At 41.7% G+C, this 13974-nt stretch overlaps 1 protein-coding gene across 6 annotated transcripts in view; it reads right to left on the bottom strand.

Moving 5' to 3' along the window:
• The window catches only part of znf644b (zinc finger protein 644b), a 170970-nt gene that overhangs the window by 78919 nt on the left and 78077 nt on the right, over window positions 1–13974 (bottom strand). For 4 of the 6 annotated variants that reach the window (XM_060830603.1, XM_060830610.1, XM_060830608.1 and 1 more), the window contains exon 2: window positions 11076–11221. The exons of 1 other annotated variant lie outside the window; for it this stretch is intronic. Coding sequence is in view for 1 of the 5 variants with exons in the window: in XM_060830608.1 (XP_060686591.1) it covers window positions 11076–11077 (2 nt within the window). In the remaining 4 variants the exon portion in view is untranslated. Of the gene's footprint in view, window positions 1–1923; window positions 2101–11075; window positions 11222–13974 lie in introns of all 6 variants that reach the window. One more of the 6 variants, XM_060830606.1, reaches the window with a different exon arrangement.

The following is a 13974-nucleotide window of genomic DNA, read 5'->3' as shown; positions in this document are numbered from 1 at the left end:
CAAATCCAATGGATGTGTTAATCCCTGCTCATGACTCCACTATCCAACACTGTAGGTGGCCCGGGGTGAGAGGATAAGAACACACCCCTGGAAATTACTCCCGCAGTGAAGACTTGCGGCAAAACTCATTACAGAAGACTGTGCAGCAACCCAACACCACCCAAGAGAAATGCCACACTGATTTGCGGGACCCATCTTCTTGGATGACAACCAGCCTTAGGTTGGAGTGGAAGTAGATTCCAACTGTGCAGCTCAAACACCTGGATCATTATGGGTAATATTCTCAGACAGAGCTGGATAGACAGCAAATATTGCAGGAACTTGGAAACTGCTCACATTGTATTTTTAAGGAGGAATATTTTATTAACAAAATATTTGAGTTGAACCACAAACAGACTGTGTCCCATTGTCCACTTCACTGACAAGAGTCTTTGAGAAGAGTGTTTTTAATATACAAGAGGAGTCTAAAGTGCTCAAAATGTCCAAAATATGGACAACAGTACACACTGCAGTTTCTGTGCACATTGGTGGAGAAAGTACATATGGAAGGAAATGGGTAGGGTGCCAAATAAGTGGGTTGCTTTGTAGAGTATGGTATCTAGCTGCTTGAATGTTGCAATGAAGCCACATTCACCCAGGCAAGTGGGAAGGGTAACAGTCACCCCAAAAACTGTCTCGAGGAAAATTGGCAGAATGATGCCTGCACGTCAAATATTGGCTGACAGTGGGGAATAACATACCAAGCAGATTCTATTCTTACCTCCATATCAGCACAAAAGTCCTGGCACCATTTACTTTCCAGACAAACATGCAGCTTTTTCTTTTTAAATGAACAATACACAAAATATTTTCAAAATTTCTCTTTTGAGATTTCTTTAAAGATAGTAAGATGGATGCTTATGAAAGGTGAAAGGAAACAGTGGTGTAGCTGAATGACTGAACTACATATTTTTCCCGGGAAATTGTCCCCATTGCATATGTTTAGACAGCACTTACATTCAACCAACAGTCACAGATTTGGGCACATAATATCGAATCCAAGCTTCCATCCACAACATCGGAATGAAGCCTAATTTTGTAAAACAAAAATTTCTGATTGCAATAGCAGATGAAATATTCCCTCCAAAAGTTTTTTTTTAAATGATTCAATTACAGTAACATTAGAGGTATGTCATTCTGTCCAGGACTCGCACCCAACCCACAGTCTGCCTGCTTGTGACATTCCGACACGCATACATCACTAGCCAAATCCCTTCCAGATATCGAGCAGTTCTGGTAACATCTGACATACACATCTCTGTTCAACAGTCAATGATCAGACCAAATCAGCCATTCAATATGCAGCTTGCAACACAACAACATGAACCTTACCTGACACTCTACTCACCAAATGCCATCTAAGAGCAAGCAAAAATAAGCTGAAAGAAGATCAAACAGCATACAAAGAGGTGAAGGGTTAAAGGAGGAAGGGAGAAAGAGACATAAATAGCAACATGACAGTTCAGAAATTGTATAAATCAAACTTCCTCAAAATAATCATTCTGCATATAATAAATACAGAATCACTATACAGGATGTTACAATTCAGGGACTATAAGTCTACACACCATTACAACTGCTTTTTAAAATTTTTCTACATTTCTGATTGTGGACTGAAATAGGAGAAGAATTGTTGTAAAAGTTAGTGTATGAATGGAGATTTGGCCTGCAACAAGTCATTGAATGGTCTGCAAGTGATGGTCAATCGTTGATGTTGAAGGCTTTGTCTGCCAACCATTATGTGACTCACTCCGAGGTAACTGAACAGCTTGTGGGTGCGAATGTTTGGCAAAAAAGCCATTTGGATCCCTGGAAAGAAAAGGAGTGGTCATCTCTGCAGTAAAAATAATATCAGGTCTGAAAAATAAAACCAGGATATTTCACCTCATAAGCTGTGGACCTTAATCAAGCAGTCATATACTTCACAGGATGTTCTGTGTCTCCTGCAAGCAAGTGAAAGTATCTGGCGAAGGAAGATTGAGAGGCAGCAAATCCCGTCAAAGGAAAAGGAAGTCCTGTTGACAGAAGCCATGGAACAATCCTTCCAGTCCTTCCCTCCACCTGCAACACATGATTTTTTGGTGTCTGTGTGTGCATGATGATTTGAATCGCTATTTCTTTCAGCAAAGTACTTATATTTGGTTTGCGTTTTCTATCAACCGGGGTGTAAACCAGAGGTAAATTGGGAAATTGTGCATTTTTATGAGATCTGGAATGTGCAATGTTTTCAGAATTATCTAGCAAATTACCCCAGTGAGACAAAACACACTAAAACAAATGGGCAACAGAAGAGTTGTTCTTTGAAAATACATGATGATAGACATGGAAACTGAACTAAACATTTCTAAAATACGTACCAATCTGCACAAAGCTTTAGTACAATAACTGATTGATCACTTCTCGAAAACATCCAATAATGTACAACTAGAATACGGAAACAGAAACACATTCATTCTCTTTAGTTTTATTCAGTATTTTCTCCAAAATATGTTCTGAAACTAAAGTAACATGAACTAGGTGACAATTTTAGAAAAAAAAACCCTATTTAACATTCAAGGACAAAATTTATAAGTTTAATGTGGATGACTAGAAAGCTAACAAAAAAGGGAAAAGATTGATTGTCAAAGTAAATTTGCAAGAAATTTAAAAACAAATAGCAGCTTCTACAGGTATAGAGAAAGAGCAGCAAAATTGAGTGTGGTAATCTTGGAGGATGCAACTGTGGAAATAATAATAAAGAAAAGGGAAAGGGCAGATAAACAATATTTTGCATTGGTCTTCACGATGGAAGATACTATAAACATCCCAAAATGTTGAAAAATAGCTGATAAGAGGAGGAAAGGTTTTGTAGCAGTTTCTATGACAAAAGAAATTGTTATGGACCAAACCAGATTCCGCCACCCCCAAGTATACCATGGGGATAGCCTAGACCCTAATGCTTACATATTAGGGTAATATAAGCTTTAATTAAAGCACACGTTATTCTTGTAACACAGTTAAATGCAACAAAAGAAAGAACTGATGCAAGTTTATTCCATGGAAATACTTAACAAGATAATTATTTAACGACTCACCATTCTTATTGGAACAGATGATAAAGTATCGCATAAACAGAGCCTTGGCAAAGGCAATTCAGCAACACATTTACACAGTTATCATTCTCACAGTTAAAAATCACAACACCAGGTTACAGTCCAACAGGTTTATTTGAAAGCACTAGCTTTCAGAGCACAGCTCCTTCAATTGGGTGGTTGTGGAGAATAAGATTGTAAGATACAGAACTTGCAAAAGTTTACACTGCAATGTAACTAAAATTATGAATTAAAAAAAGACCCTGATTGTTTGTTAAGGCTCTCGTCCTTTAGAATGACCATGTTAGTTTCAGTTCTTGCATATGTAAATCGCAAATCTTTTAATATTAAAAAGTTACATTCTCAAGTGCACTTTAACAATTGGTGCCATGTCAGCCCAGATAAGACATTTAAGGTGTTAACTCCCTGTCAGACTGATTTTAATCTAAAAAAAAGGAATTACAGATTCTTATATGGATTCGTGCAGTTTTTCAGCAACGTAAAATGTAATTCTGCAAGTACAAATTAGTCCCACAGGCATATATGTGTGTGTGTGTGCGTGCGCCGGGGGGGGGGGGGGGCGGTAGATGTTAGGAGTTTCTGTGAGAGGGTGTGTGTATGCGGTTGAGTGTGTGTGTAAAGGGGTTTAAGCCGGGGGGAGAGAAGAGAGAGCGCGCGAGACTCTGTGGGTGAGAGCGCGAGGGGGAGAGGGTGCGTGAGGGAGAGAGACACTCTCGGTGGGTAAGAGAGCGAGATGGGAGAGGAAGGGGGAGGGCACGAGCGAGGGGCAGAGGAGGGCGCGTGACGGAGAGCGATGAGTGAGCGCGTGGAGAGCGAGCGAGAGCAAGAGAGAAGAAAGAAAGAGTGAGAGCGCGCGCGCGTGTGCCTGTGAGAGCGAGCGAGAGCGTGAACGCGAGAGCGAGCACGAGCAAGAGAGAAAATGAGCGAGCGCGCGTCCGAGAGAGAGAGAGACCGCCAGACAGAGCGCGCGCCCGCCAGACAAACAGAGTGCGAGAGAGCGCGAGACACAGAGAGAGAGAGAGAGACAGAAAGACCGCGTGCCTGAGAGAGAGCGCAAGCCTGTGTGTGAGAGAGCGAGAGTGCGCGAGACAGCGCCAGAGATGTGTGTCTGACTGGTGCAATGGGTTTACCTTTAGTGTGTGACATGAACCCATGGTCCCAGTTGAGCCATAGATATCAAACTTGGCTATCAGCCTCTGCTCAGCCACTTTGCGTTGTTGTCAGTCCCAAAGTCCACCGTGGAGGACACTCACCCAACGGTCCGAGGTTGAATGTCCCAGACTGCTGGCTGAGCAGAGGCTGATAGCCAAGTTCGGTACCCACAGGATGGTCTCAACAAGGACCTTGGGTTCTTGTCACAGTATAGGTGACCCCATTGCATTGCACTACACAGACACACACACACACACAGACACACACACAGAATTAAACCACTTTACATTCATAGTCAGTCAATCACTCATAACTCACACACCCCCACCCACCACATACACAAGTTTGTGGATTGAATTTGTACTTGCAGAATTACATTTTACTTTGCTCAAAAACTGCATAATCCCATGTCAGATTCAAAAGCTAGTGCTTCCAAATAAACCTGTTGGACTATAAACCTGGTGTGTGATTTTTAAACTTTGTACACCCTAGTCCAACACTGGTGTCTCCAAATCATCGTTGTCACAAGCTACCTCTCTCCAGTCCACAAGCAAAATCTGCCCCTTTTGATTGTGAAAAGGAAGTCTTGCTGATTAAGACTTCACTCTGGCAGTGGAGAACAAGCTTTTAGCTCCAGAAGCCAGCAAAAACCACCAACTAAGTGAAAGCAAAACTCAAAGCCTTCTGGGGCCTACATGAGCCCTCACACTCATGATTCTTCGAGTCAAACAAACAAACAAACAAGTCAGTGTAGGCAGGGACAAGGTAGGACTAATAAATTAAACTGCATTTATTTCAATGCAAGGGGCCTAACAGGGAAGGCAGATGAACTCAGGGCATGATTAGGAACATGGGACTGGGATATCATAGCAATTACGGAAACCATGGCTCAGGGATGGGCAGGACTGGCAGCTTAATGTTCCAGGATACAAATGTTACAGGAAGGATAGAAAGTGAGGCGAGAGAGGAGGGAGAGTGGCATTTCTGATAAGGGATAGTATTACAGCTATGCTGAGGGAGAATATTCCCAGAAATACATCGAGGGGAGTTATTTGGGTGGAACTGAGAAATAAGAAAGGGATGATCACCTTATTGGGATTGTAATATCGACCCCCTAATAGTCAGAGGGAAATTGAGAAACAAACTTGAAAAGAGATCTCAGCTATCTGCAAGAATAATAGGGTGGTTATGGTAAGGGATTTTAACTTTCCAAACATAGACTGGGACTGCCATAGTGTTAAGGGTTTAGACAGAGAGGAATTTGTTAAGTGCATACAAAACAGTTTTCTGAATCAGTATGTGGATGTACCTACTAGAGAAGGTGCAAAACTTGACCTACTCTTGGGAAATAAGGCAGGGCAGGGGATGGAGGTCAGTGGAGGAGCACTTTGGGACGAGCGGCCATTATTTTAAATCTATGATGGAAAAAGATAGATCAGATCTAAAAGTCGAAGTTCTAAATTAGAGAAACGCCAATTTTGACGATATTCGGCAAGAACTTTCAAAAGCTGATTGGGGGCAGATGTTCATAGGTAAAAAGGGACGGCTGGAAAATGGGAAGCCTTCAGACATGAGATAACAAGAATCCAGAGGAAGTATATTCCTGTTGGAGTGAAGGGAAAGCCTGGTAGGTACAGGGAATGCTGGATAACTAAAGAAATTGAGGGTTTGGTTAGGAAAAAGGAGGAAGCATATGTAAGGTACAGACAAGATAGATCGAGTGAATCCTCAGAACAGTATAAAAGAAAGGAGGAGTATACTTAAGAGGAAAATCAGGAGGGCAAAGAGGGGACATAAATAGCTTTGGCAAATAGAATTAAGAATAATCCAAAGGGTTTTTACAAATATATTAAGGACAAAAGGGTAACTAGGGAGAGAATAGGGCCCCTCAAAGATCAGCAAGGCAGCCTTTGTGTAGAACCACAGAAAATGGGGGAAGATACTAAATGAGTATTTTGCATCAGTATTTACTGTGGAAAAGGATATAGACTGGAGGGAAATAGATGGTGACAACTTGCAAAATGTCCAGATTACAGAGAAGGAAGTCCTGGATGTCTTGAAACGGGTAAGGGTGGATAAATCCTCAGGACCTGATCAGGTGTACCCGAGAACTCTGTGGGAAGCTTGAGAAGTGATTGCGGAGCCTCTTGCTGAGAAATCTATATCATCTATAGTCACAGGTAAGGTGCCGGAAGACTGGAGGTTGGCAAATGTGGTGCCACTGTTTAAGAAGGGTGGTAAGGACAAGCCAGGGAACTATAGACCAGTGAGCCTGACCTCGGTGGTGGGCAAGTTGTTGGAGGGAATCCTGAGGGACAGGATGTACTTGTATTTGGAAAGGCAAGGACTGATTAGGGATAGTCAACATGGCTTTGTGCATGGGAAATCATGTCTCACAAACTTGATTGAGTTTTTTGAGGAAGTAACAAAGAGGATTGATGAGGGAAGAGCAGCAGATGTGATCTATGTGGACTTCAGTAAGGCATTCAACAAGGTTCCCCATGGGAGACTGATCAGCGAGGTTAGATCTCATGGAATACAGGGAGAACTCACTATTTGGATACAGAACTGGCTTAAAGATAGAAGACAGAGGGTGGGGTGGAGGGTTGCTTTTCAGACTGGAGGTCTGTGACCAGTGGAGTGCCACAAGGATCGGTGCTGGGTCCTCTACTTTTTGTAATTTAGATAAATGATTTGGATACAAGCACAAGAGGTACAGTTAGTAAGTTTGTCGATGACACCAAAATTGGAGGTGCAGTGGACAGCGAAGAGGGTTACCTCAGATTACAAGATCTGGACCAGATGGGCCAATGGGCTGAGAAGTGACAGATGGAGTTTAATTCAGGTAAATGTGAGGTGCTGCATTTTGGGAAAGTAAATCTTAGCAGGACTTAATGGTAAGGTCCTAGGGAGTGTTGCTGAACAAAGATCTTGGAGCACAGGTTCATAGCTCCTTGAAAGTGGAGTGGCAGGTAGAATATTGAGTATAGGAGTTGGGAGGTCATGTTGCAGCTGTATAGGACATTGGTTAGGCCACTGTTGGAATACTGCGTACAATTCTGGTCTCCTTCCTATCGGAAAGATGTTGTGAAACCTGAAAGGGTTCAGAAAAGATTTACAAAGGATGTTGCCAGGGTTGGAAGATTTGAGCTATAGGGAAAGACTGAACAGGCTGCGGCTATTTTCCCTGGAGCGTCAGAGGCTGAGGTGTGACCTTATAGAGGTTCACAAATTTATGAGGGGCATGGATAGGGTAAATAGGCAAAGTCTTTTCCCTGGGGTGGGGGAGTCCAGAACTAGAGGGCATAGGTTTAGGGTGACAGGGGAAAAATATAAAAGAGACCTAAGGGACAACCTTTTCACACAGAGGGTGGTACAGGCATGGAATGAGCTGCCAGAGGATGTGGTGGAGGCTGGTACAATTGCAACATTTAAAAGGCATTTGGATGCGTGTATGAATAGGAAGGGTTGGGAGGGATATGGACCGGGTGCTGGCTGGGACTAGATTGGGTTAGGCCGAAGGGTCTGTTTCCATGCTGTACATCTCTATGATGATGAAAAACACACCCAGGGAGAACTCAAAAGCTGTTTACCTGTCTAAAGGAAACACTTTGCACCACTGTGACAACATCCCCTCTGCAAGAAAAACAGGACAGAACTTGGCTCTTAAAGGCACAGTATTATTCAGGATCCAGCTGCCACACTGTATTTGGATTTCCAAGTGGCATTCAATAACACGCCACATAGAAGGTGTTTGCACAAGATATTGACAGTAATGTACTGACATGATTCAGGATTGGTTAACAAAAATAAGACAGTGAGAACAATTTATGTCATGAAAGAAGTGGGGAAAAAGATATGGTGTAGAAGAGATTATTATAGGTGGAAAGTTGAATGAGGGTGGATAGAATATTATAGGATGGCACTAGTTGGTGTTGATAGGGCACGGGCGTTGTGAGAGAAATAAAAGGAGGTTTAAGGGTTGAGAGCAAAATTTGATTTTATTAATCTCCAGCACATGGAGACAGTTTACAATCTACCTGCATCCTCAGCCCACATCCCCTGTTCTTTCCCCAGGGACGCCCCATACCAACAAAAATCAGTCTTCCAGGGCTATTTATTCAGCCAGGAAATATCCCATATGTACACTCTTGACCCAGGAGAAAAGCTCCAGGCCTAAACCCCAAGGGCACACTTCTCAGCCATATAACTAAAGATAAATTTATATTCTTAAATATGCTAAGGATTTGAGAATTCTCAAACTTTTAATGGGCTTGTAGGAAAATTTACTTGTCAGGCCATATCTCTACCGTGCTGAAATAACTACTTGAAAGACTGTGATGCTTTACGTCATTTAAGTCCCTTCCTTAAATAAAATTCTAATACATAATGTTCAAAATGGAATCCATCATAATGGCTTACCAGAAATCCAAAACATGCACAATTCACCATGCATAAATTGACACGGATGCTACTTTTGCAGGAAATGCTCTCCCCATGTGGTGTTACAACACAAACAAATGCAACCTTCATCTTATTTTCCAGAGATGCATGTATCAACAAAGCACACAGTTCAGCAGGTTACATTTATATCACATCACCTTACAAAATATAGCAAACTGCTACCACAATGCCATCTTCAACATGGATACTTATAGTACTTCATGACTTCAGGGTGTCCCAGAATGCTTTACTGCCAATTAAGGATATACCAAAGTCACTGATGTAGCATAGGAAATGTTGCAGCCAAACCATGTACAGCAAGGTCCCAAAAAAAAGCAGTGATAACGGCCTGCAAAGTTCAAACTTATCAAATCATATGTAAAGTCATCACTTCAATTCCTCTAAACTTTTCAGGGTATCTTGACATCAAAACAATATTTTACACCTGACTTCACAAATCCATCTGCCGTTCAATTCCTTCTCAGAGTGTCCCCAGAGAATAAACTTGCTGTTGGCATCAAAAGTACCAAATCTCAATGCTCTCTTGGTAAAGTGGGTGCAAGAGCAGTTGAATTGAAATAAATAGCAAAATACCAGAGGTGACAGAAACTTAAGACTCATCTCCAGAATCCGATATTATTTTGCAGGTAACAATAACAAGGAGAACCTCCAACAAATTTACAAAACTAAGTTATTGTATTGAAGGTATATAAATTCATAACTTCATGCTGGTCTTCAAAATGAGGATTATCTTTTGAATGCCATACACCTGATAACATCTGACTACTCTTAAAGCAACTGGCCTTTAAAGGGAAGCTAAATAAGCATGAGGAAAACGATAGGGGGATATTCAGACCAAATTTGACGACGATCAGGAGGCAGAGACTTGCATAGAGCAGTGAACAGTTGAGCTGAAATGCCTGTTTTAATGTTGTAGTGTCGCCTTTCGGTCCATAAGAACATCATGTCCATGCCAGTTGTCATGGAGCAATCCAGTCAGCCTCACTGCCCCTTGGCCTTGCAAGTTTACGTCTTTCAAGTGCCTCTTCTTAATTGGGAAAATTTTAGGAGACACTTGGAAGTAGATTTGAAAGCATTGAGTGAGCAAAATTTGAAAAAGAATGCAACACAGTGATACAGAAATGTGCTTTTGCCCCCTGCTATTTTTTTTCCAGTGACCGATTCTGTTCAGTGACAGCAACCCACCCAGCAGTGGCAGAAAGCCAATTAAATGGGTAATCAGCAGCAAATATCAAAAGGTAATGCATCAATCCTATGCTAGGTCAAAATCTTGAGTGGAAATACAGTCTGAACATTTAATGAAATAAACCAAGTCTAAGGACATCTGCAGCTGCAAATGTGTTGCTGGTCAAAGCACAGCAGGCCAGGCAGCATCTCAGGAATAGAGAATTCGACGTTTCGAGCATAAGCCCTTCATGGCTAATGCTCGAAACGTCGAATTCTCTATTCCTGAGATGCTGCCTGGCCTGCTGTGCTTTGACCAGCAACACATTTGCAGCTGTGATCTCCAGCATCTGCAGACCTCATTTTTTACTTAAGGACATCTGCAGGAAAAGGTTTGCCATTGCAAGAGCACCACTTGGAATGACTCCTATGGTGAAGTTATTGTCTGCCATTTTATTCTACTGTCCTTAAAAGAGTTAGTATCAGTTACAAAATAACACTCCAGAAGGCTAAAATAAAACAAAGAGCTGCCTATGCTGGAGATGTGAAACAAACAAAAACAGAAACTGAAGAAACTCAGCAGATCTGGCTGCATCTATGGAAATAGAAACAGTTAATATTTCGAGTCCAGTGGCCCTCAGTCACAACCAGTTCCGATGGGTCACTATATTCAAAATGGTAACACAGATGCGGCCAGTCTTGAGAGTTTCTCCACTAGCAATTTGTTTTTGTTTGTTTCACTGTGAAGACTGCCTGAGAACCAATAGTTCCTTCTTCCTCTTCAACATATCTACCACCCTTAATGGGATGGCTGTTCCAAGGCAGCCAAATTGGTGACCTTACGGAAATTTGAACTAAAAGACTGGTTTCTCCAAGAATTGGTATAGTGCAGAAAGTTGTCCCAGCAACCAAAAATGCTTTAAAGTTAGAAAATTCAACCTAGCATAAAACTTTAAAAGCATCATGTGAATATTTGACTAGAATAGTATAACCTGGAAAGATGATTAACAACAACTTCTGAAAACAATTTCACAAGAAAATTAAATAGAAATATGAAACACACTGGTATACAACAGTATTCCAGCATCTCTCAAATGCTCCATGTCAGAAATACTGGCAACGAAAAAAGTTAAAATATTTATGAAAAATTGTTACATTTCTTACATTTCTTTCAAGTTCTTTTCACTTGCTACTTCCGTCTCCTAGTCTCTTCTGATTGTGAACAAGCTTGCTTTTTTTCGCCAAAGCTATTTCTCCTCAGATGCACTGAGCTATCTGTCTTTTTCCAAGTCGAAAGAATTTGTCTGTAACTAAAAAGGGATAAATCTTACAGCATTTCAACGAGATTCACTTCAACTATCAATTTTTCATACTAAAAAATTCCACATTAACCATTTTGAAGCATTTGTTTTGCCACCCTCCTCACATTAAAAAGGAATATACAAAATTTTGTCATGTCTTGCAATCAAAGGTCTCTGACCAGTGGAGTGCCACAAGGATCCATGCTGGGTCCACTACTTTTCATCAGTTAGATAAATGGATGAGAACATAAAAGAGGTACAGATAGCAAGTTTGCAAACGACACCAAAATTGGAGGTGTAGTGGACAGCAAAGGTTATCCCAGATTACAACGGAATCTTGATCAGATGGGCCAATGGACTGAGGAATGACAGATGGAGTTCAATTTAGACAAATGAGAGATGCTGAATCTAGGGAAAGCAAATCTTAGCAGGACTTATACCCTTAATGGTACGGTCCTAGGGAGTGTTGCTGAACAAAGAGACCTTGGAATGCAGGTTCATAGTTCCTTGAAAGTAGAGTCACAGGTAGATAGGATAGTGAAGGCGGCGTTTGGTATACTTTCCTTTATTGGTCACGGTGGCACAGTGGTTAGCACTGCTGCCTCACAGCGCCTGGAGACCCGGGTTCAATTCCCGACTCAGGCGACTGACTGTGTGGAGTTTGCACGTTCTCCCCATGTCTGCGTGGGTTTCCTCCGGGTGCTCCGGTTTCCTCCCACAGTCCAAAGATGTGCGGGTCAGGTGAATTGGCCATTCTAAATTGCCCATAGTGGTAAGGGATAATGTAGGGGTATGGGTGGGTTGCGCTTCAGCGGGTCGGTGTGGACTTGTTGGGCCGAAGGGCCTGTTTCCACACTGTAAGTAATCTAATCTATTGAGTGCAGGAGTTGGAAGGTCATGTTCTAGCTGTACAGGACATTGGTTAGGCCACTGTTGGAATATTTTGTGCAATTCTGGTTTCCTTCCTATTGGAACAATGTTGTGAAACATGCAAGGGTTTAGAAAATATTTAAGGATGTTACCAGGGTTGGAGGAGTTGACCTATAGGGAGAGGTTGAACAGGCTGGGGCTGTTTTCCCTGGGTCAGAGGCTGAGGGGTGACATTATCCAGGTTTATAAAATCATGAGGGACATGGATAGGATAAATAGACAAAGTCTTTTCCCTTGTTGAAAAATGTGCTGCTGGAAAAACACAGCAGGCCAGGTAGCATCCGAGGAGCAGGAGAATCGACATTTCAGGTATCAGCCCTTCTTCAGAAAGTCTTTTCCCTTGGATGGGGAAGTGTAGAACTAGAGGGCATAGGTTTAGTGCAAGAGGGGAAAGATATAAAAAAAAGAGATTTAAGGAGCAACATTGTCCATGCAGAGGGTTGTGTGTTTATGGGATGAGCTGCCAGTGGAGGCTAGTATAAATGCAACATTTGGGCCGGGTGCTGGCAGGTGGGACTAGATTGGGTTGGGCTATCTGGTTGGCATAGACAAGTCAGACCAAAGGGTCTGTTTCCATCCTGCACACCTCTATGACTAATTGATAAAACAGCTTCAAAATTGAAAATGAATTTGAATTCTGGTCTCCCTGCTATAGGATGGATGCTGTGAAACTTGAAAAGGTAAAGGAGGTGATTTACAAGGATCTTACCAGGGTTGAAGGGTTTAAGTTACAGGGAGAGGATGAATAGCCTCCCAGTGCATGGGAGGCTTGGTCGTCAAACCTAGAGGGGAAAGACTTAAAAGGGATTGAAGGGGCAACTTTTTCATGCAGTGTGGTCCATGTTGGAATGAGCTGCAAGAGGAATTGCAGGCGGCTAGTACAATTACAACATTTAAAAGACACCTGGATGGATATATGAAAAGGAAGGGTTTAAAAGGGATATAGGCCAGGTGCTGGTGAATGGGACAAGAGGTTTTTTCCCCCCATATCTGATCAGCATGGAGTAGTTGAACCGCAGGGTCTGTTTCCAGCTGTAGGTCTCCGTGCCTATGGATCTAATAGTTAAATTCCAGTTAATGTATCTGTAGCTGCTTTATGGAAAGATGTACCACATTTACATCTTATCTGCACAAAAACAATAATAATAGTCCCATCTGGGATATAATGATCCAGAGTACTGAATAGCAAAAACATTGTTGCTCTCAAATACGTAATGCATACACTCTGTCTGGGACTTCAACTGTGAACAATAAAGTCAGTTCACAACAAGAAAGAGAGTATGTAAACTTGCTATCTCAAATGAGAAAACTGATGGATAGGAATCCTTTGGCTGGTCTACAATGCACCAAGTTCAAATTCTCTTTATTTCTGTATACCTTAAGTATTTGACGACAATCAATGCACTGTGAACGAAAACTCACATTTGAATTGGTAAGGTTGAAACATTCAACTGGCTTAAAATTGTTCATTTTGAGTGTTTTTTTCTCCACAGTAATGTTATACCTTTTGTTGGATATTTGCTGATACTAACCAACTGTAAAAGATCAATAATAAAACCAGAAATCGGAGATTGGAAAGCATTCAAAAGATACTATTTCACATTTAGTGACCCTTTTTCAGAATCGTAAAGATTGTCTGCTACACTAAATCGGAGTTAAAAATCACAACACCAGGTTATAGTGCAACAGGGTTACTTGGAAGTACTAGCTTTCAGAGTGCTGCTCCTTCATCAGGTAACTGGATAGCGATGGAATAACTTCAATAGATGAGAAATGTTAAAAATGGATTTAGATTAGCTCCAAATTTGTCCAAGCAGCTTTGCTGGTTCAGC

This window comes from Hemiscyllium ocellatum, chromosome 9 (genome assembly GCF_020745735.1).
Source record: "Hemiscyllium ocellatum isolate sHemOce1 chromosome 9, sHemOce1.pat.X.cur, whole genome shotgun sequence".
Taxonomy (NCBI): domain Eukaryota; kingdom Metazoa; phylum Chordata; class Chondrichthyes; order Orectolobiformes; family Hemiscylliidae; genus Hemiscyllium; species Hemiscyllium ocellatum.
This window is presented reverse-complemented; position numbering and strand designations above follow the sequence as displayed.